Here is an 18,450-nt window from a genome sequence, read left to right as displayed (position 1 = left end):
TGTAATTTGTACTTGCAAGAGAGAGAAAAAAAAAAGAACTGCAGGTTTCCGTCACTGCAGAGTAATAGAGATCCACTAGTATTCTTCCCAAGTCGTTTCCACAAATTCCACCTGGACATATTAAGGGTCAAATCAGGTCAAATCAGACCCGTTCAATCTGCGGGATGTCCCCACGCGTGATCTCCCTAACAAATACCAGATCTGGTCGATGAAGCATGACGTGGAAATGTTCGACCGCGTGGACAGATTTGAGAGACTTCCAGTTTTTGAACCAGACTACTTGTTCAGCTGCCACTCGAGAGCAGAAAGTTCGTTGGACATATTGCTCGATGGCCAGGTGGACTTCGGGCGTAATATCCCCCGTAATTGGGTCATCGGGCAGCTCAAACTTGGTCCATACGACCAAGTGGATAATGTCGGTGTCAATACCATAGGGCCAGTCATTGTACAGAATGCGGATATCCTCTATCTCATGCATAGCATATCAGTCAAGCAGTTTTCAAGACTAGGAGTTGATTGGGTACAAATCTCCCATGAACACGACATACCGTCGAACTCAAATGGTTCTCCTTTGGGAATCAAGTCTTTGGTGTCTCCATTACCCCATCCTAGTCTTTCTTTGACAACAAACCGCATCACCGATCCATACTCGGCTTTAATGTGGGCCACATATTCCAGATATTTGCGCAAGTCACTAGGCACGCGTTGGAATCGATCAATCCGGTTCGTTCCTGCGGGAGGAATTCCGAGTCAGCGAAAACAAATGGGCCCCAATGCAGGAAGAGACAGTTCCACTCAACTGATTATTTCCTGCACCAGCTCCCAGTTTTGTCGTTGGTATTGTGAATCGGGTGTAGCGAGACATCGAATGTTCTTCGGTGATTGACCCAGTAGAAAGGGTGGGCACTCGGCGGTCCATTTGGAGTGGGGAACATTCATTAGCCAGTATGGGAGGTTATCCGCGGTAAGGCCATGATCATGGAGAAACTGAGCAGACGACTTGGTATTTGCATCAGTAAGTTTCTCATCAAGCGCGGTTATTGCCACTGCTGGCGTGGATGCCCCTGTAGAGTGCGGCATCATAGAGAAGCAGACTACTTCATCGAAGGAAATCTCGAGACTTTGCTTTGTTGTAGTTGGAGACCTGGATAGGGGAGACTCCCAGATATCACCCCTTGCCCCAGCAGTTAGGGGTAAAGAAAAGAAATATGACAAATGACCCTTGAAAACAACGTACTTCCTGCCGAGGAACCGTTGGAATTCAATGTTGTCGATCACTGGGGTCAATAGTCCCGCAAGAATCCACTCGGTGATCATGATTGGACTGAAACTTGAAAGGAAGACACCATAACAACTATATAACTCTTGTTTATATCATTTTGAAAATGTTTATGTAAATATCATGATCCTCGATAAAGAGGGTAAATGTCATCAGGTCACTATGTACGGAATATCTACTGCGCTGCGACCGAAAGCTTCTGCAACACTGCATCACCTGCATGAATGACCGAGACCCCCCGCAATGCTCAGCTCCTCCTTGACTTGTTCCCAGCCAGCAGGATTAACACATTTTGTGCCTTCTTCAATCAGCCAGCTTCGGAATCCAGCCTTGACAGCATCAATGGCCGTGGACTTCACACAGTAATCCCCCGCTACTCCAACCACAAAGACATCCGTCACTCCCTTGGCCTGGAGCTCAGAGGTAATATCCACAGTCACAGACTGTCTCGTCACAGTAGGATCGAGATTTCCAAAGGCATCGGCAAAGGCAGAGTACATCTCGACCTGCGAGTGTCTGCCCTTCTGGATCACTAAATCGAAACGCTCGGCCTCGATCTCGGGAATAACATCCGCGCCGGACGTACCCTCCACACAGTGCACAGGCCACAGTTGCTGAAGCTTGGTCTCTGGGTCTTGGCCTGGAGCTGGGTTGGGATTCGTCATTTCAATGAATGATTCGAATGGACGGTTGTTTGGGGCGGGGTGGTTGCTAGCGAAGGAGATATGGTTTGCCGGGTGGTAATCTTGAGTAGCGATACGTGACACGAAGCCTGGCTGGGCAAGCAGTGAGTTGATCAGAGGTGCTATTAAGCGTGCATCTTGTACTGCCAAAGACCCATTCTATAAGCCTCATAGCTTTCGTATCAGTACCACACTTCCGAGTAGAATTAGCCGAGAAGGAAGTATATTCACTTACAGGTGGACAGAAGTCTTCTTGCATGTCAACCACAATCAAGGCAGGCACAAAAGGCCCGTTTTCAGCTTCGGAACCCATTTCTGCAACTGAAATCTTAATTATTTGGGAGATCAAATTGATTGCGTGTATTGTTTACTCTAGCTCTCTTATAGCGGCGGGCGGCGGGGGAGCTTGGCTGAGTCATCCAAGCGGTAAAAGCGCGAAACTTCACAGTTAAAAACCTCCTTCTCTTCTTCTTTCTCAAGGGCTACGGCCCCAATTCATGTAACAGAACCAGTTGGATCATGATTCATTGCCAGGTACGTAAAATATTTGTGTTCTATTCTATCGCGATCGTTTTTATGTGATGAATTCTTTATTTATTGGAGCTGTCTGAGCTTTTGCTATGCGGACAAACCTTTATACGCTTTTTTTCTGAAACACTCGATCTATTTATGCTTAATGTTTTTGAGATTCATTGGATTAAAGATCAAATTTGGCTAATACCAAAATATAGACAAAAACAGGAACCAGTAAACTCATCTTCAAGCCTCCGTGAAACAAGTCTTGATTTTCTATTTTCTATTTTCCAATTTTTTTCTACCCTATCAAAATCTTCCCCTACTTAGTCTCTCTTCCATATCATACCAACATTGAATCATACATCTCCCAACAAAAGGAGTTCGTGCTTCGCGTCATAATAATTATCCATCATGGCATATGATCCTCGCCGTGTAAACACGGGGAGCACTACTCCCCAAACCCCTCCTCCACCTCCTCCACCACCACCCGAGTCTAGCACACCTACCGAAATGGACTCAACAACCAGCCAAGATGAAAGCACTCCAGATAACTGGAAGCTCAAGTTCTGCACTGTCTGCGCCTCAAACAACAATCGTTCCATGGAAGCGCACCTCCGTCTCTCTACCGCTCCAACCGCCTTCCCCGTCATCTCCTTCGGCACTGGTTCCTTGGTCCGTCTCCCAGGTCCATCAATCACCCAGCCAAATGTCTACAGCTTCAATACTACGTCCTACAACCAGATGTACGAGGAATTGCACTCAAAGGATGAGCGTCTTTACCGCAGCAATGGTATCCTGAATATGCTGGATCGCAATCGCAACTTGAAATGGGGTCCTGAGCGCTTCCAGGACTGGGTTCCCGGTATGCCGCGTCTTGAACATCTTTCGAAGGGTGATAAGGGCGCGATCGGTACGGAAGGCGGCGTCGTTGATGTTATCATTACCTGCGAAGAGCGATGCTGGGATGCTGTCGTCGACGACCTCATGAATAAGGGCTCGTCTCTGAATCGACCCGTTCACGTTTTTAACGTCGATATCAAGGATAATCACGAAGAGGCCCTTGTGGGAGGAAAGGCGATTCTCGACCTGGCCAACAGGCTTAACAATGCGGCGATCTCCCAGCGTCAGCGACACGGAACGGAAGGATGGGCGAATGGCTCTGGTCCTGCGCGTCAGAGCTTCGATGAGTTGGTCCCGGAGATTCTGGCGGAGTGGCAGGAGAAGAATCCGAATCTGCCGGCTTTGTGGACTTTGGCGTGGCTTTAGCTCTTTATGTCTGAGATACCCTTTTCTCTCTTATCTTTTCGCATGTCGCATCTCGCGTTCTTGCTCCAGATGTCAGATTATAATTCATTACTATATTTTTTTTTATACGTGGACTTCTTCTGTAGCATCTACTAGTATTCTCTAGGATTTTGCAAGTAGTGACGAGGCAAGAAATATAACGATCTCTAGTAGTTGTATTTCAAAAAATCAAGCCTGGGTATCAATATCAATTCACTTCAACGCCGTTGTAGCCATAATTTTAAGGGTATCCTGCATTTAAAATCATGAGCCATCGCAATAAGAATGATGTTCCAAAACCCAAGTTATTCCTCATTCTTCAACTCGGGCTTTATTCCCTCGACTTTCACGTCCTCCGTCTTGACTAGCAAAGCGTTCCGCCGATGCTCATACCACCGTTCAAGGCATGCTCTCCTTTCAGCTTGACTCATATTCTCAACAACTAACCCAAACTCCGTGGCGTCAGGATATCCCATCCACTGCGCCATGCTGCAGAACTGACGGCGTTTGACATCCTCGGGTGGGTTGTATTTGAAGCGGAAAGGCAGATGGTCCATGTTCAAGTTGCGGGTCATCCGAGTCCTACTTTCTGAGATAAATGAGACATCTTCCAGATCGGCTGTACAAGACGAGGGCTCAAAGATTTGCACGTTCGCATCTGGGTCATTGGTCACCTGTTCGGCGCGACGACTTAGTTTTTCCTCAACGCGGGAGGAACCAATCACTTCATTGTTCAAATGAGTGTACTCCACACCGGCGCTGGAGAGAATTGCTTGCACGGGGTCGTGTTTCGCTGGCATAGCGCCAGTGCGAGGCTTGGGGCTATCGTTCTCTTCAATTTCACCACGGACCATAGCGGCGTATTGATTCATAACCTCCTCTTCTGTCTTCACAGGGCCTTGTTCGGCTGCAGCTGCGGCATTTTCGTCTTCGTCGAAGTGGAAATCCACGACTTGAACTCCGGCTCGACTTTCGGCGACATTGGTCTTGTTCACGATGTCTCGGAGAACCACATTGTCATATTGATACGAGAATAGATTCTGCATTCCAAAGATCTCGCCCTTTTGGTCTTTTTGATCCTGGACACCCTTGAAATACCGTCGCTCCGAGCTGGCGTTATAACCGATTTCGGCTTGTTGCTGTTTGTAGATTTGCCGTGCGTAGACGATCTCTTCTATTGTACCGGCGGATATAAGTCGAAAGACCTCCACGTCCCGAACTTGGCCAATGCGATACGCTCTGTCCTGTGCTTGTAGATCGTAGGATGGGTTCCAATTTGGATCAACAACGACCACTTTGTTCGCGGATGTAATATTCAGGCCTACTCCACCGGCCTTGGTGGAGATTAGGAAGACAAATTGCTTGGGATCTGAGTTGAACTCGTCGACCGCTAGTGATCGGTCTTCGTACTTCATGGACCCGTCGAGGTAGCTCACATTATAGCTAGTGTGCTTGAAAAGCATTTGCAGCATTTTCAAGAGACGCACACTATGCGAGAACACGAGTACCTTGTCTCCATTTGAGTGCCACCATTTGAGGAGCTTCCGTAGGACCTTCCATTTCCCACAGAATTCAGGATCGGCATAGTTGACGATTGAGTCGCGGGTGCGAAAAAGCTCGGCCCAGCGATCAGGTACCGCAATCTGCAGCATCTCTTTGTCTTTTTCTTGCCTCTCTCGTGGATCAGTGCCCTGAGGAATCAGGATAGCCAGATGGTTGCTCAATTTTTGTAGCACGGTGATTGCTGGGAAGACATATGCCTGCCAGGGTGTCTCAGTACCAGGAACGAACTTGTGACAGCACCAGCCGGCTTTCCTCTTTGACCCGCAGTCGCAAATATCCGTAGAAGCCTTGATCGTTTGAACGATGTCACTATCGAGAAAATTCTCGTAAGCGTCAGCTTGTGACCAAGTGAGAGGGCAAAAAACCACTCGGTCGCTTTTTTTCGGTAGTTGGTCGGCAATCAAGCTCTTCATTCGGCGGAGGAAGAATTGGGGAAGCAGGTTCTCGACAAGTTTTTTGGCCGTTCTTCTTGCTCTGCTCAATTCGTTGACGGTTGCATTGTGGGATTGTCCAATCTTCAATGGCTCAGCGATTTGCGCCTTCCACGTAGTAATTGGGCCGAGAACGCCGGGGTTGGTCCAATTCAATAGAGTCCACAGCTCCTCGTATCGATTCTGGATAGCTGTTCCCGTCAAACCGATGCGACATAATGCATTGATCTCGTTCATCGCCTTAGTCGTTTCGGACTTGCGCTCCTTGATCTTGTGACACTCATCGGCAATAACACAATCCCACTCGACCAGATTCACCAACTCCTTATTGTTCACGTAAGTCGTGTAGGTCGTGATGAGGACTTCAGCACTGCCTGAGCTTACAGCCTTGAGAGCGAGATCTTTGCTAGCACCATGATATGTCTCCACTGACCACCATCCCCATCGGTTGAGCTCGGCTATCCAGTTTGAGATCAAGGTTCCAGGACAAATAATCAATGTACGAGGGTACCAGACATCCCCGGACCGGCGCATCTTCCGCATTCGCTTCGCGTCCCGCTCGTCTGCAGTTTTACCGTAGGCTACTGTCAGGAACGCAATGACCTGGATCGTTTTTCCTAGGCCCATGTCATCTCCAAGGATACCGCCTTTCTGGTAGACGAACTTCTCATGGAGAAATGCTACTCCTTCAACTTGATATTGGCGCAGCCACTGTGCGATCGGAGCAGGAATCAACCCAAGTGAATATGTTAATGGGATGTCCTTGTATTCCCGGGCCGGTGTTCTTCCAGGGAACGATGGCCTTTCCTGAAGCTCCTCCATGCGCTCATCATCTGAGAAATCCACATCATCGTAAGATGGCGGTAGCTTTAACCCGTATTCCTGGAGGTCCTCCTGTTTTCGATCAAAGTCATGACGGCGCTCCTTTAGATGGCCTGGTAGCGTATACTCCATCAGCTCACCCTCAGACGATACATCGCCATACTCCTTTTGAGTTCGCTTTGGTTTAGATGTGGAGCCTTCTGTCTTCACAAGGCCCACGATCAGATCGCCAGCTGGCTGTTCTCTCTTGGGTAGCTTTGAAATTCTCGCTCTCCGGGTTGCTGCAGCACTCTGTCTTCGTTTGAGCGATTTGCGTTCCTTGAACTTTTTGTATGCGGCTTCCCCATCGTTGAACCCACCGTCGCTGTCCTCGTCGGATTCGACAACCACGGGAATATTTGTTATTGTTTGCCAGGAAGTATCCAAATTTTCAGCTTTGGGAGTAGAAGGATCTTCGTCTTTAACCCTGGCAGAATATTTGGTGTCTAGAACGCAAAGCCGCAGGTTAGCTGCAGGTCGCGTCTTCCGGGATCTAGTACTTACTTGATGCAGTCGCAACGGGAGTTCGATTCACGTAACGGGTCACTTCCAGATCATCATCATCTGAGTCAATAGTAATGACTCCAAAGTCATTTTGCTCATCCATTTTGAAAGCATAATAGTGGTGTATTGAATAAGACGAAGCTGTGGTACAATGCGCGTCAGATGGTATCAGATGGTAAAGGCGGAGAGGGCGGAGAGCAAATGGGCGATGTCATTCCGATAGGCGGAAAGAAAAAAAAGCTGCACTCTTCCCCACACGAGCTTGTACTCACATCTCCAATACGTATAAATCAAGTGGTTACTGGAGCCTGAATTTGATTTGCGACCAGCTTGAAGGTGAGTTACTCCTATTTTACTCCTCAATTTTGCCTGGGGGTTGACCTAGTGAGATGAACATGCGCTGACTTTCCGCTGCAATCCAGCCATTAGAGATACTTGAGGCGTTCCACCTTCGATACCGCGCAGAACATCGCGCAGGGTTTCTCATATCTTCCAGCTAAAATAATCCAACCTAAGAGCAAAGATGCCTCTCGATACTTCTACCACATACCCTCTCACCAAGCTCCGGCTGGATGGCCGGCGGTGGAACGAGCTGCGCTTGATTCAAGCGCAGATCTCGACCAACGCCGCTAGCTCTGGATCGTCTTATCTGACAATGGGTAATACTTCGGTCATGTGCTCTGTCCACGGACCTGCGGCAGGTCGTCGGGGTGATGCTACTGGCTCCGCAGGAAGTGCGGGCGCTATTGTCGATGTGGATGTCAATCTTGCGGGATTTGCTGCGGTGGATCGCAGACGACGAGGTGGAGGAGGCGATAAGTAAGACCACACGCCAATGTTATGTATGATCTGAAGATGTGGCAGCATGCTAATGTTTTATCTTATAGGAAATCTTCGCGCATGGAGGTCCTTCTTCGCTCTGCTTTCCAATCACACCTTTACACCCATCTCTACCCACATAGTACTATTAGCATTCACGTCTCCATTCTCTCCGCCGATGGCTCTGTGCTCGCCGCAGCTATCAACGCATGCACTCTGGCTTTGGTTGATGCCGGTATTCCTATGCCTGGTCTGCTCTGTGCCTGTACATCTGGTATGAGTGGCAGCGCCTTGACACCCAAAGATCCTCGTAGTGATGAGCTTGACCCTCTCCTGGATATGGCGCTCCCTGAAGAGCAAGAATTGCCGTTCATGACTATTGCGACTACGACTAAGGTACCTGTTGGAGAGGATCAAATGGACGAAGAAGAAGAGACCGGTATCTCTTTTATGAGCATGGATTCCAAGGTCCACACCACATACATTGAGACAATGATGGCTGTGGGAATTGACGGATGTGGCCAGATCCGTGAGTTGTTTGAAGGAGTTATTAAGAGTTCAAGCCGGGCATGAGCACATGATATCAACTGATTGCATTTGAATGGCGTCTGGACATATGATACTTTTTTAAACAGGGATTGAATTCAACTATGCCGTTATTGATATTTGCGAGATCATTATGTTTAAGAGATGAACGAACCTGCGATTTCCTAAATCTGCTCAATTGTACTCAACCCGTAGTTTGATTGCCTGGTTGGTAGGAAATCTGCTCATACATTAGTCCCAAGCAGCTCCTTTCCTCTCCAGGGTTCTAGTTAACCTTCCAAGGTTGTTTACTTTTCTTTTGTACCTTCAACCACGTTCCACCTCTTGCGCGTATCACGTTGCACTTCATATCTAGCCGACTCAATCCATTTTAAATTCAGGTAACTTCGCTCTTGAATCCTTCAACTCTTCAATCCATCAAAAAGACGCCAAAATGGATTCTACCGCCATGACCATGGCTCCTACTTCGACCATGTCCGGCATGATGCCGACCAGTACCACGGGAACACCTAGTATGGGTGGCATGGGCGATATGGATATGAGCTGCAAAATCTCGGTCAGTCTAGTACACTGCGGTAATGATTCTTCCTGGACTAATTAGCTATGATTAGATGCTATGGAATTGGTACACAGTTGATTCTTGTATGCTTCGAATTCACATATTTCCATGTCTCGATCTTCAGCTTTTACTAACAATATATAATGATTTCAAGGCTTCCTGACATACTCTTGGCATATCCGCTCTAGTGGCATGTTTGCTGGGTCTTGCATCGGTGTCATTCTTCTGGTGATACTCCTGGAGGGCTTGCGCCGTCTGGGCCGGGAATATGATGCTTTCATCTTTCGTCGAGCTCGAATCCGCCACTTGTATCTAACTCCCCCTGACAACTATGCCGACCGCGAAAAAAAAGACCTTGGCCCAGAAGTCCTCAAGCTCCATGCCTAGAGATATTGACATTGTCCCTGGTACGGTTAAACATGTTCTAGCCCTACCCACTCCGCCCGGTGAAATCTCCACGGAAGAGCAAGGTAGCTCATTGGGGACCAATAAAAGTGTAGTAGGCGAACCATCTCAAAGCCCTGCACACGATGCTGTTGAATTCGGTCTGTACAGACCATCTTTCGTTGAACAGATCATCCGCGCACTGTTGCACACCATGCAGTTTGCAGTCGCCTACTTCATCATGCTCCTTGCCATGTACTACAACGGATACATCATCATCTGTATCTTCATCGGTGCATACATCGGATCGTTCATCTTTTCTTGGGAGGCACTGTCTCTAGCAAAGCCGTGAGTCTGCAGTATCTTCAATTCTTGAGAAGATATGTCAAAGCTAATCATTCGAATGTTTAAACAGGAATGATGCCACTGCGGTTACCAAGTGCTGCGGCTAGATAACACGCGCCAATCAAGAAGAGACGGGCGGAAAACAGCTGTGAATGGCAGCAAAAAAAAGAAATACTAGGGAAGCCACACAATATCATAGGGAGTTTGAAAAGTTGCTTCATTAAGCTTCCGAAGAGGTGGAAATGCTTGTTATGTGCACATCAACCTTAATTTAGTGGCTCTTAAGACATCCGGCCAACTACAGATCTCCCCGTCTAGACCTGTCTCCTGTCTCTTAGCCCAGATAATCCCAATAATATTCTTGGCCATTGAAGCATTCTTCAACCCAGTAGCAGTGAAGCAGCTCTCAAACCAGGAGGAAAAGAACCTCTGAGTCTCCACTTGTACAGCCTCGCATGCAGCAATGAACGCAGGCCATATAAGTGTTGCCATGTTATCACTCTTCCCAAGTTCATTTCTTTGGATCTCTTCGAGAAATCGTCGGACAGCAGTTACCTCGGACTGCAATAAAGCGGGATTGAGATCATAGATTCTTCGATGGAAGAAAATCAATAGAGCGGTATACATCGCTTGTGTCCTTGGATTCCCAATCCCAATTTGACCATCATCCTGGGATGAATGTATTGAGTCTGTTTTGCTTGAGACAAGCAAAACGCGAATAGCTTTTTCCAATGCCTTGGTGCGAACCCAGAAATCTCGCAAGTTTAGCATCCCAGTTTCATTTTCACGTCGTATAGGGATATCCCGCTCGTTAGCAAGTCGGATCACCTGTGATAAGAGCATGAGGAAACTTTCCGCAATTCCGTATATCTCCGGGAACAATGTTAGGCTCCAGCGGCCTGGTATGGCTAGATGGAGGTCTCGTTGTGCGATTGTAGGATCTTTTTCCATTGCCAGGATGTCATCTGAGAATGTGATATTGGGATATATTCGGAAGTCTGAGTACATCATCTCGTTGTTGGAGTCACTAAGACTGGTATTAGAGAGATTGGCGCTAAGATCATCGGTTATGGTTGTTGTTTCTGCCATGATTCGCATGTATGCGTAGCAGTGATGAAGAGTCCTTCGTTTAGGTGAGAGTTTAGATTTCTTGAAGCCGCTGTTATATATGAATTTCTCTGCTTGAATCAGAGATGATAATCGTTGCTCAGAGTTGCCTTTGATCATCTAATGTGGAGAATATGTTAGTTGTCATGGATGCATTATTGAAGTGAGTTGTAAGTTAAACTCCCAAGATCTTTTTGAAGTGCATACATAAGCAGTTGAGAGACTCAGGATCGTCATCAGAATGTCTTTGTATTTGGCAGTCTTGTATGCCTGGATAGTGAGTGTTTTGAAGCATTTGAGGAAGTGATATTCGGCCCGGGACAGATAGCTTTCGCCTTTCGTTGTCCAGTATTCAATGTCCAGATTCGAATGGTTGGCCAGGTGAAAAGCGCTAGTACTCAGAACAGCATTTAGTAAAGCAATTCTGGAGTGATCAATTGATAGACTTGATGTGAGATCGCCGAGTGTGCTTACAGCACATGGCATGACCAACTTTACCCATGAAGCTTGCTGGCCAAAACCCAGAGGTGAAATCAACGGGACGATTTTTTCTTCGTAATGTGAAAGGATGCTCCATGCCTCTGACTCATGGCTGAATATAGCAACGCAATAATCGGAGAGGGAGTGAAATGGCTCAATCTCAACCGCTGCGCTTGCCGGGATGAGGTCACCGAACTGGAGATCATAGCCTTGGTCATGATCTTGATCTGGAAATTCAAATATGTCGGCAATTAGATCGGAAAATATATCAGTGCAATCCAATGATTCTCCTGTTTCAATTGTGTGGTCGCTCTGATAAACCGTTATATCTTCATCAGTCTGAAGGGTCGATTGATCTGCAATGGGATCGGTTCCAAATCTGGAGATGCCGAAAGGACCTTTGAAAAAAGAGAATGCCGTATTTGGAGTGCCGAGACAGTCCAGTCTCTCTATTTCAAGTAAGGCTTGTGCTGAATCTTGATCTGGGACTGATTTCAGAACTTCGTTGCTCATATGCTGGCGCTCAGTGTCTATACAAGGTCAGTACCGCGAAGGCGAAGGCGCGAAAAAAGAATGTTGATTCAAGTTGTTTTACCTGTGAAGATCGGTTGACGATTCCTTGCTGCATCTTTGGCACTGAGGGTACGAACATACCCTCTATTATTGCTCACAAATGTTAAGTGGCGTGTTCGTGGTCTATCGTTGGCTGTCGCTGTGATACTCTCTAATGGGGATAAAAAATGTGGAGAAAATGGCTCGGATTCCATGATCAAATTGGCTAGTTCGTAGTATTAATAGTTGTGTGAGATATTGATCAAGTATAATGCAGAAAAAGGCTTTGAAGACAGTAAATTGGATGAAAGATGGTGAAGAGGTCTTGTTGAACGAGCAGTATCCCCGCAATGCCCAGGTGTAGTTATCTCTCGCCAAAAGAGGCATGCGGCTCCGGCTCGCAACCCTCCCGCAATCGTACTGGAATGCGCAACCCATACTCAGGCTGCAGTCCTGGAGGGACCTGGAGGTGTGCTATTTAAAAGAGAAAAATTTCTGTCCGTTCTACTCGTCGTAGACTCGGGCTATAATTAAAGGAATAATAACAAGTCCCGAGGTCACCTTATTGATGCTGATTCCATGGCTAGCCGCGGAGAGACCTGCCCTTTTCGGATACATATGATAAGACAAAAAAAACATTGCATTCATCCATCCATTATATCTATCACCGTGACCTATCCAAAGAGCTTGGCGATACGGAGGTTGTTGTAATCCCAGGCCGTGATATCTTCATAATGGCACGGAGTAGCAGGCGTGATGAACTTCTTGAAAGGAAACAAAGATGCAGCGCGGTTCGGCTTAGCGAAGTAAGCAATCGAATACCGTTCTGGAATGACCTCATCTGAGCCAACCTTGACAGTTGGAGGATATGTGACCCGATGGCATGCAGCGCGAAAGGTATCATTCGTCAGTCGTTGGAACGAATCACCGATATTCAAGATAATCTCAGTCTTATCAAGGGATTCAACCCCCTCGAAGACACCCAGATTCTGCTGGTTCTCCACCTGCAGGCCTCCGACGGAATCTTGGAAAAGCATAGTGATACTTCCGAAATCAGTATGCTCTGCAATCCGAGTTGCTGTGCCATCTGCTAGTTCAGATGCTGGAATGGCGGGATAGTGAAGTAGACGGAACTCGTTCTCGGCTTTGTTATGGAGCATGGTCATTTCAGACTCAGAGATTCCAAGAGCAATCGCAAGGGCAGATAGAATCTCAAGCTCAAGCTTGAAGCAACTGTCATAGAAATCTTCCATGAACTGACGGAAGCCTGGTAGCTTGTCTTCGGGTACCCAAATGTTATCAACGAGTTCATCATTCGCAGAACCGATGTCGATTGTTTCCTAGTTTTTATTTGTCAGTGGTCAATTTTCTTATTTGCGTGATCCAATTCATACCTTGATGTCCCGGACAAATTTGCCTTGCGGCAAACCCTTCTCGAATCCACTGATACTCGAAACTGACTCCTGTCCCACAAAACTGTATCCGCGATTGGGCGTTGACTCGAGAGGGTGCTTTGCGAGCATCTTGTCTTCCAAGGGCAGCGCAAAGAATTGACGTGTCTAAATAGAGGCTTCATTAGCAGATACTCCAGTAATATTGCAAATCTCAGACGCATGCATGAGCTCACATGATTAAACATTTCATTAATCAAATCATCAGGGAGGCCGTGGTTATTTAATTTGGCACATCCTTTGGTTTTCAGGGTGCGCAGAAGTGCAGCAGAGATATCCTTTCTTTGTTGAGGAGTTCCTTTCAACAACGACAAATTGAGAGTCTCAGACATATTGTGGATGATTTGAGAAAAGAGAATGAGGGATTGCTACTATTTCAACCTTGTTCTGAACTTGAATGATTGTATATTGGGGTCAGTGAGGGATAACGTTCCTTTTATAGTTCTTCTGAGGTGAATTCTTGATTTTACTATTACAGGTGCCAGTGATACAGACAACCATTTGGGAAGGTGATGATATCAAGAATACCATTCATTTCAATCACGAAGCCATTCATATACCTAGCACATTTAATCCACCACCTGGGCATCTGTTTAGGCAGTTAAAGGGATCCCGGCTTATACACATTTCAAAGTGGTATCCCGAGAATGGGGCGTCCCTTAATAGTAGCCAATCATTTGTACTCTCTATCCATTATCACCTTCCCTGAACACGGATTGTCCAATCAAAACGCGAGTTTCTTATAATAGTAATATTTCAAGTTGATCTCAATATCATGGAGTCCATGTCACTACATGAACATCTGATGGCTTAATAATAGATGCTGCAGGACCAGCCTTTGAATATTATCAAACACAAATTCAAAAGAGACTCGGATCTCTAGAGCTACATACTAGTGCCTGGAACAAATAGAGTAGTAGATACCGGGGTAACTACACGTACATGTACTTCAAGTTCAAGTTATCAACATGAACCTTCGAATATTGAAAGGGGTACACAACCAGGTATTCTGGCAGAGGAAGTCAAATTGACGTATTCAAATGTTCAAATGTTACATAGTACTTTCCAAGGTTGCTGGTCCCAGTCTAGCCAACTCATAGTAGTAACATCTGACATCTGGAACACATTGATGCAGTAATAGTATACATATTCACATGTGCAGATACCTGTGCAGATGTCCTTAGGTACGCGTACTAGTATCTGAAGTCCATCAATCTGGGGACTTACACGCTCAACCAATTAATTCAAGATTGTGTCCATATACAATTCAACTTATCATGTTACCTCAAGCTTCTATAGGCTATACATGTTCACTCGAGTGCTGGCGAATGACTCAGAAATTTACCTAACTACTAGTAATCCTAAAGCCTACTAGATACTAACTTTGGAATGTTTCACAAGGGGAAAATCAGATTTTTTTTGGTATTTCACAAATTTTGGTTTGCAAGAAAAGTCAAGTGCAGTGGGAAAAGATGCCCCGAAATACATATATGCATGGTATGCGTTGTTGCAAGCAAAGAAAAGAAAACTTTTGAACCCGGAAAAAATATTAGTCTGAAAATGCGTCGAGAAGAGTCGATATGAGAATGCATCGAAAAAAATCAATCTGAGAATGGGTCGTAATTCTCAAAATAGATGAGTATAGATGGCAGCGAGAGAAAACAGAGGAAAAAAAGGTAGAGATTGCACGGAAAGCAGGACCGTGAAAATCATTCGCGACGTAGGGTATAGAGCAGTGGTCCAATATAAAAAAAGTCGAAGGAGGTTCCGGTCGCAATGAAATCTAGAGCTGCATGCCGAGACGCCGAAGCTCAAATCGGCTCTCCAAGGATCAGGTCTCTCAATAGGAGAGGGAAGATCAACCCAGAATGCCAACTTGCTCTTGAGGTGAGCAGTCCGATTTTCAGTAACTCACAGACAGAGTTACCATTTTGCGATACTGACGGGGGCATTCTGTCCGTCATCATTGGTGGCTGAGTAGTTGCTCTCACTGCCCTGAGGAGAAGGGTTATAACTCCAAGAGTTTCCACCAGTAGCCCATTCTCCAGAGGAACCGTTGCTTCCAGAGCTGTGGCGACGCTCGGTATTCTCAACGTGATTCACGTTCCAGCCATCGTTCCAGTCATTCTCAGCGGGGCTGTCATCACGACTGCAGTGAATTGCAGTCGCATTGTCATCAGACTCACGGGACCAAGTAGAAGCACGTCCCTTGGCAAAAGCATTACCCCAGATGCTTTCAGTTTCAGTTTCAGTGTCTGCAACGCGAGCTACATCAGGTCCGTTATTCTTCTTCAGAATGACGTACCAAGTGCGCGGGGCGGTGTTCAAGGAAGCGCAAAGCTTACTTTAAAAAACAAGTTAGCCATTCTGTGAGTCAGAGTTCACAAGGAAACTGCAAGATCCTTACTATCCCTCGAAAGCAGTCCAGGAACCCCAGGAGTTATCGGCGATATCAGTTGCAAGAGCAACAGCCAACTCCACAGTGATCTCCTGAGGACCTAAGAAATCGAAGACAGTGGGGTCGGCAATAGGGACACCAGGGAAGTTCTTCAACTTCACATCATCCCATCCATCCTGATAGATCAAGAGGAGGTAGGAGGCCGACGGGTCGGCCTTAGACGGAGCGCGGGCCTTGTAAGGCATGTTGAGGGAGCACAACGAGTCGTAAGACGAGGTTTGAGGAAGAGCAGAGACAGAGAGGGTAAAGAAAAAGTAGCGCGGAGGGGAAAGAAGGAAGAAGAGGATTGAGAAGAAATCGTGAATTTATAGGCCAATGGCGGTGGGGTTTGGCAGGCAGAAATTGGAACAGTCAGTTAATGGGATATGTTCTGCCATGCAAGTCCGGTATCAGAGGCAGAGTGGACAAGAAATATGTGCGGCAATATGAGAAGTGCATATATCAAGAGATAGTTTCGTCCGATGAGGCGCGAAGGAAGCCTAGTGGGCCCAAGGCAGCACTCCTTATAGGGACTCTGCACGTGTGTTGAAGCCTGGAGTGAATGAGGCCCATGGTCCAAGTTGGTCTGTAGTTCTAGGCAGCCACCGGGGCCAGATATTATTGTGAATGACAGCTTGATTCAACTCGTTTTGACATTTGTAGGTTGCTGCTATTCACGGCATTAAGTACTGCTCGTTGCTTTGAGCAGTACTCTTTTGAAGTTATACTAACTGAGAGCATGTCACTGATAACACAAGGTAACAATCTATAAGGTTATGATTCCTAACGCAAATGGACTGAGATATCGAAACGTAAGGAACTTGAGTTTCAGACCATAGCGAGGATCCAAAATGATATGATTTAAAGAGAACGACTTCTAGTAGCAAATTGAAGTTGAATATGGCATGTATCTTTGTGAGTGCAAACACTTGAGGTCTTCATTTTGAGTATCTCTTCAAAGAAGCGCAAGGCAGGGCAAAGAGTTGGCCCCTGAGAGATTGTATCTGCCGACACCTGTGGACTGTGACCGATAAGAACTGTAGAATGCGCAAACCCCAATGCTTCAAGTTATGTACTCAAGTAGAGATAACTTTCAAAATTTGGGACTGCAGAAAATGCTGACCGGACCATATATGCTGAAAGGTGAATTTTTGATCGTCTTGCAAACTGTTATCTGCCCAGGTACCCATATGAATGGACAACAAAGAATCACACTACTAACCGTTTCATACTTCACGTCAAAGCTGCCGCACATGCAAACAACCTCCAGGCTAGAACTGGACAACCTGGGTGCGTAGTTGATTGGTATGGGGGAACTGAAGTAACATATGACAAGTCCTCACGCCGCGCTTCGCGCGGCACTGCCAGGTGGGCAGTGTACATAGCAGCGAGCATTTGAAATGGGAAAGATATGTCCCCAGCACTCAAGTGCCTGGCCAGGTGGGTTTATGTACTTAAGTACAGGGCTCAGTCCGAGTCAGTAGCATCTACAGGTGGCTGATGACCGACCCCTCTTTGTGTGTAGGTACCTACAGGGTTACCTGGAGGATTGCCTGGAGGATTACCTGGAAGGGAAGGTTAGCTCTTGTCAGTGTATTGTTGGATATAGGCAACGGGCAGCCCTAGGGATAAGCTGTAGGCTCTCCTCGGGTATCAAGACAGACGGTGAATAAAAGTGCAGGAACCCAAGTAGTAAAAGAGGCCTATGAGTGGATGACTCGAGGTACCCAACCTGCAAGGGAAAAAGTGGGACTGCGATAGACGGGACGCCTCAGTACGGCAAGACGACGAATGACTTGTTTCAATCAGAAATCAACTGGCAGGGGAGACCATACATGCATTTGCACTGGGTAGGGAGGCTGCCAGATGATGGTGCTGAAGACGACGCTCAGAATTCAATAACCATGAGTTTGTACGACCATGCCCTTTCTCGAACAAGTCGTGCATATTCCTGTCAGATCGTGTATGCTTCCATCGGAGCATTATACCTAATTGAGGTAACCCTCCATCCTTGGAAACCGACTTCTAATAAAATATTTGTCAGTCTGCTACCCGTGATCAAATAGAAATATTGCAGCCGTATTTGAAATACAAATCTTAGAGACGCGGAATTCAATGATTGACCGAACATGGACGTCCTTTGGCATCAAAAGGGGCCCGTAGAGCGCTCGGAAGACGATGGCTGGGAATTGAACGCGTTGCCAAAAATGAGCTTCAAGTTCAAGTTCAGGATAATGGTTAATCATAATTCAAAGGTTCAAGTTCTGCGAAGTCCTTCATATAGCAAGAGACATTTCGAAGGCTTCTAGTAGATGAGTAGGTACCGAGGTACTCATACTGTATACATGCACCCAAAGAGGCAAGAGGTAGGCATCTGGACACTAATAATTGATGAGGTGTCTTTCCATAAAAAGAATAAGAAAATGAGATACATAGTTCATATTTCTGATTGGCATCACTGGAAAAGATTGATCAAATCAAGGGATCATAAGAGAGAAAAGTGATAAGTTGACGACGTGTATAATGTGGGTCAGATGTGACCAATCAATTCCAGTGTGAGACGCGCCTTGGTCAAAGCTGACGGCTAATTGCCTGGAGACACTACGGTGTACGGAGACTCCGTATGCTCCTCTTCATTCTCTCAACCCC

At 46.5% G+C, this 18,450-nt stretch overlaps 9 protein-coding genes across 9 annotated transcripts; 3 read left to right on the top strand and 6 right to left on the bottom strand.

The window, feature by feature from the left end:
- Window positions 1–142: 142 nt before the first annotated feature.
- Window positions 143–1,317, bottom strand: N7483_000177 (GIG1 family protein; the record flags this gene model as incomplete). Its single annotated transcript, XM_057083615.1, has 4 exons — window positions 143–465; window positions 549–731; window positions 801–1,174; window positions 1,238–1,317. 4 exons carry the CDS (start codon window positions 1,315–1,317, stop codon window positions 143–145), a joined length of 960 nt encoding a protein of 319 aa, XP_056949764.1.
- Window positions 1,318–1,491: 174 nt separating this feature from the next.
- N7483_000176 (nicotinamidase) lies at window positions 1,492–2,275 on the bottom strand (the record flags this gene model as incomplete). Its single annotated transcript, XM_057083614.1, has 2 exons — window positions 1,492–2,121; window positions 2,198–2,275. 2 exons carry the CDS (start codon window positions 2,273–2,275, stop codon window positions 1,492–1,494), a joined length of 708 nt encoding a protein of 235 aa, XP_056949763.1.
- Window positions 2,276–2,889: 614 nt separating this feature from the next.
- On the top strand, window positions 2,890–3,744 carry ssuA (RNA polymerase II subunit A C-terminal domain phosphatase; the record flags this gene model as incomplete). The annotated part of the gene is made up of 1 exon (XM_057083613.1): window positions 2,890–3,744. The coding sequence occupies one exon, from the start codon at window positions 2,890–2,892 to the stop codon at window positions 3,742–3,744; it is 855 nt and encodes a 284-aa protein (XP_056949762.1).
- A 323-nt stretch (window positions 3,745–4,067) lies between these two features.
- On the bottom strand, window positions 4,068–7,224 carry N7483_000174 (putative DNA excision repair protein (Rad26L); the record flags this gene model as incomplete). The annotated part of the gene is made up of 2 exons (XM_057083612.1): window positions 4,068–7,063; window positions 7,122–7,224. 2 exons carry the CDS (start codon window positions 7,222–7,224, stop codon window positions 4,068–4,070), a joined length of 3,099 nt encoding a protein of 1,032 aa, XP_056949761.1.
- A 420-nt stretch (window positions 7,225–7,644) lies between these two features.
- Window positions 7,645–8,513, top strand: N7483_000173 (exosome non-catalytic core subunit SKI6; the record flags this gene model as incomplete). Its single annotated transcript, XM_057083611.1, has 2 exons — window positions 7,645–7,940; window positions 8,009–8,513. The coding sequence occupies 2 exons, from the start codon at window positions 7,645–7,647 to the stop codon at window positions 8,511–8,513; spliced, it is 801 nt and encodes a 266-aa protein (XP_056949760.1).
- Window positions 8,514–8,919: 406 nt separating this feature from the next.
- On the top strand, window positions 8,920–9,781 carry N7483_000172 (high-affinity Cu transporter CTR3; the record flags this gene model as incomplete). Its single annotated transcript, XM_057083610.1, has 2 exons — window positions 8,920–9,042; window positions 9,398–9,781. The coding sequence occupies 2 exons, from the start codon at window positions 8,920–8,922 to the stop codon at window positions 9,779–9,781; spliced, it is 507 nt and encodes a 168-aa protein (XP_056949759.1).
- A 242-nt stretch (window positions 9,782–10,023) lies between these two features.
- On the bottom strand, window positions 10,024–12,128 carry N7483_000171 (fungal specific transcription factor domain-containing protein; the record flags this gene model as incomplete). The annotated part of the gene is made up of 3 exons (XM_057083609.1): window positions 10,024–11,001; window positions 11,089–11,891; window positions 11,957–12,128. The coding sequence occupies 3 exons, from the start codon at window positions 12,126–12,128 to the stop codon at window positions 10,024–10,026; spliced, it is 1,953 nt and encodes a 650-aa protein (XP_056949758.1).
- A 459-nt stretch (window positions 12,129–12,587) lies between these two features.
- N7483_000170 (isopenicillin N synthase family dioxygenase) lies at window positions 12,588–13,696 on the bottom strand (the record flags this gene model as incomplete). Its single annotated transcript, XM_057083608.1, has 3 exons — window positions 12,588–13,253; window positions 13,308–13,472; window positions 13,541–13,696. 3 exons carry the CDS (start codon window positions 13,694–13,696, stop codon window positions 12,588–12,590), a joined length of 987 nt encoding a protein of 328 aa, XP_056949757.1.
- A 1,591-nt stretch (window positions 13,697–15,287) lies between these two features.
- On the bottom strand, window positions 15,288–16,007 carry N7483_000169 (uncharacterized protein; the record flags this gene model as incomplete). The annotated part of the gene is made up of 2 exons (XM_057083607.1): window positions 15,288–15,708; window positions 15,772–16,007. The coding sequence occupies 2 exons, from the start codon at window positions 16,005–16,007 to the stop codon at window positions 15,288–15,290; spliced, it is 657 nt and encodes a 218-aa protein (XP_056949756.1).
- Window positions 16,008–18,450: the final 2,443 nt, after the last annotated feature.

This window comes from Penicillium malachiteum (assembly GCF_028827825.1).
Source record: "Penicillium malachiteum strain IBT 17515 chromosome Unknown utg000001l:1.0-8184562.0:1.0-8186909.0, whole genome shotgun sequence".
Classification (NCBI taxonomy): Eukaryota; Fungi; Ascomycota; class Eurotiomycetes; order Eurotiales; family Aspergillaceae; genus Penicillium; species Penicillium malachiteum.
The sequence above is the reverse complement of the archived record's forward strand: the minus strand, read 5'-3'. Positions and strand labels throughout refer to the sequence as shown.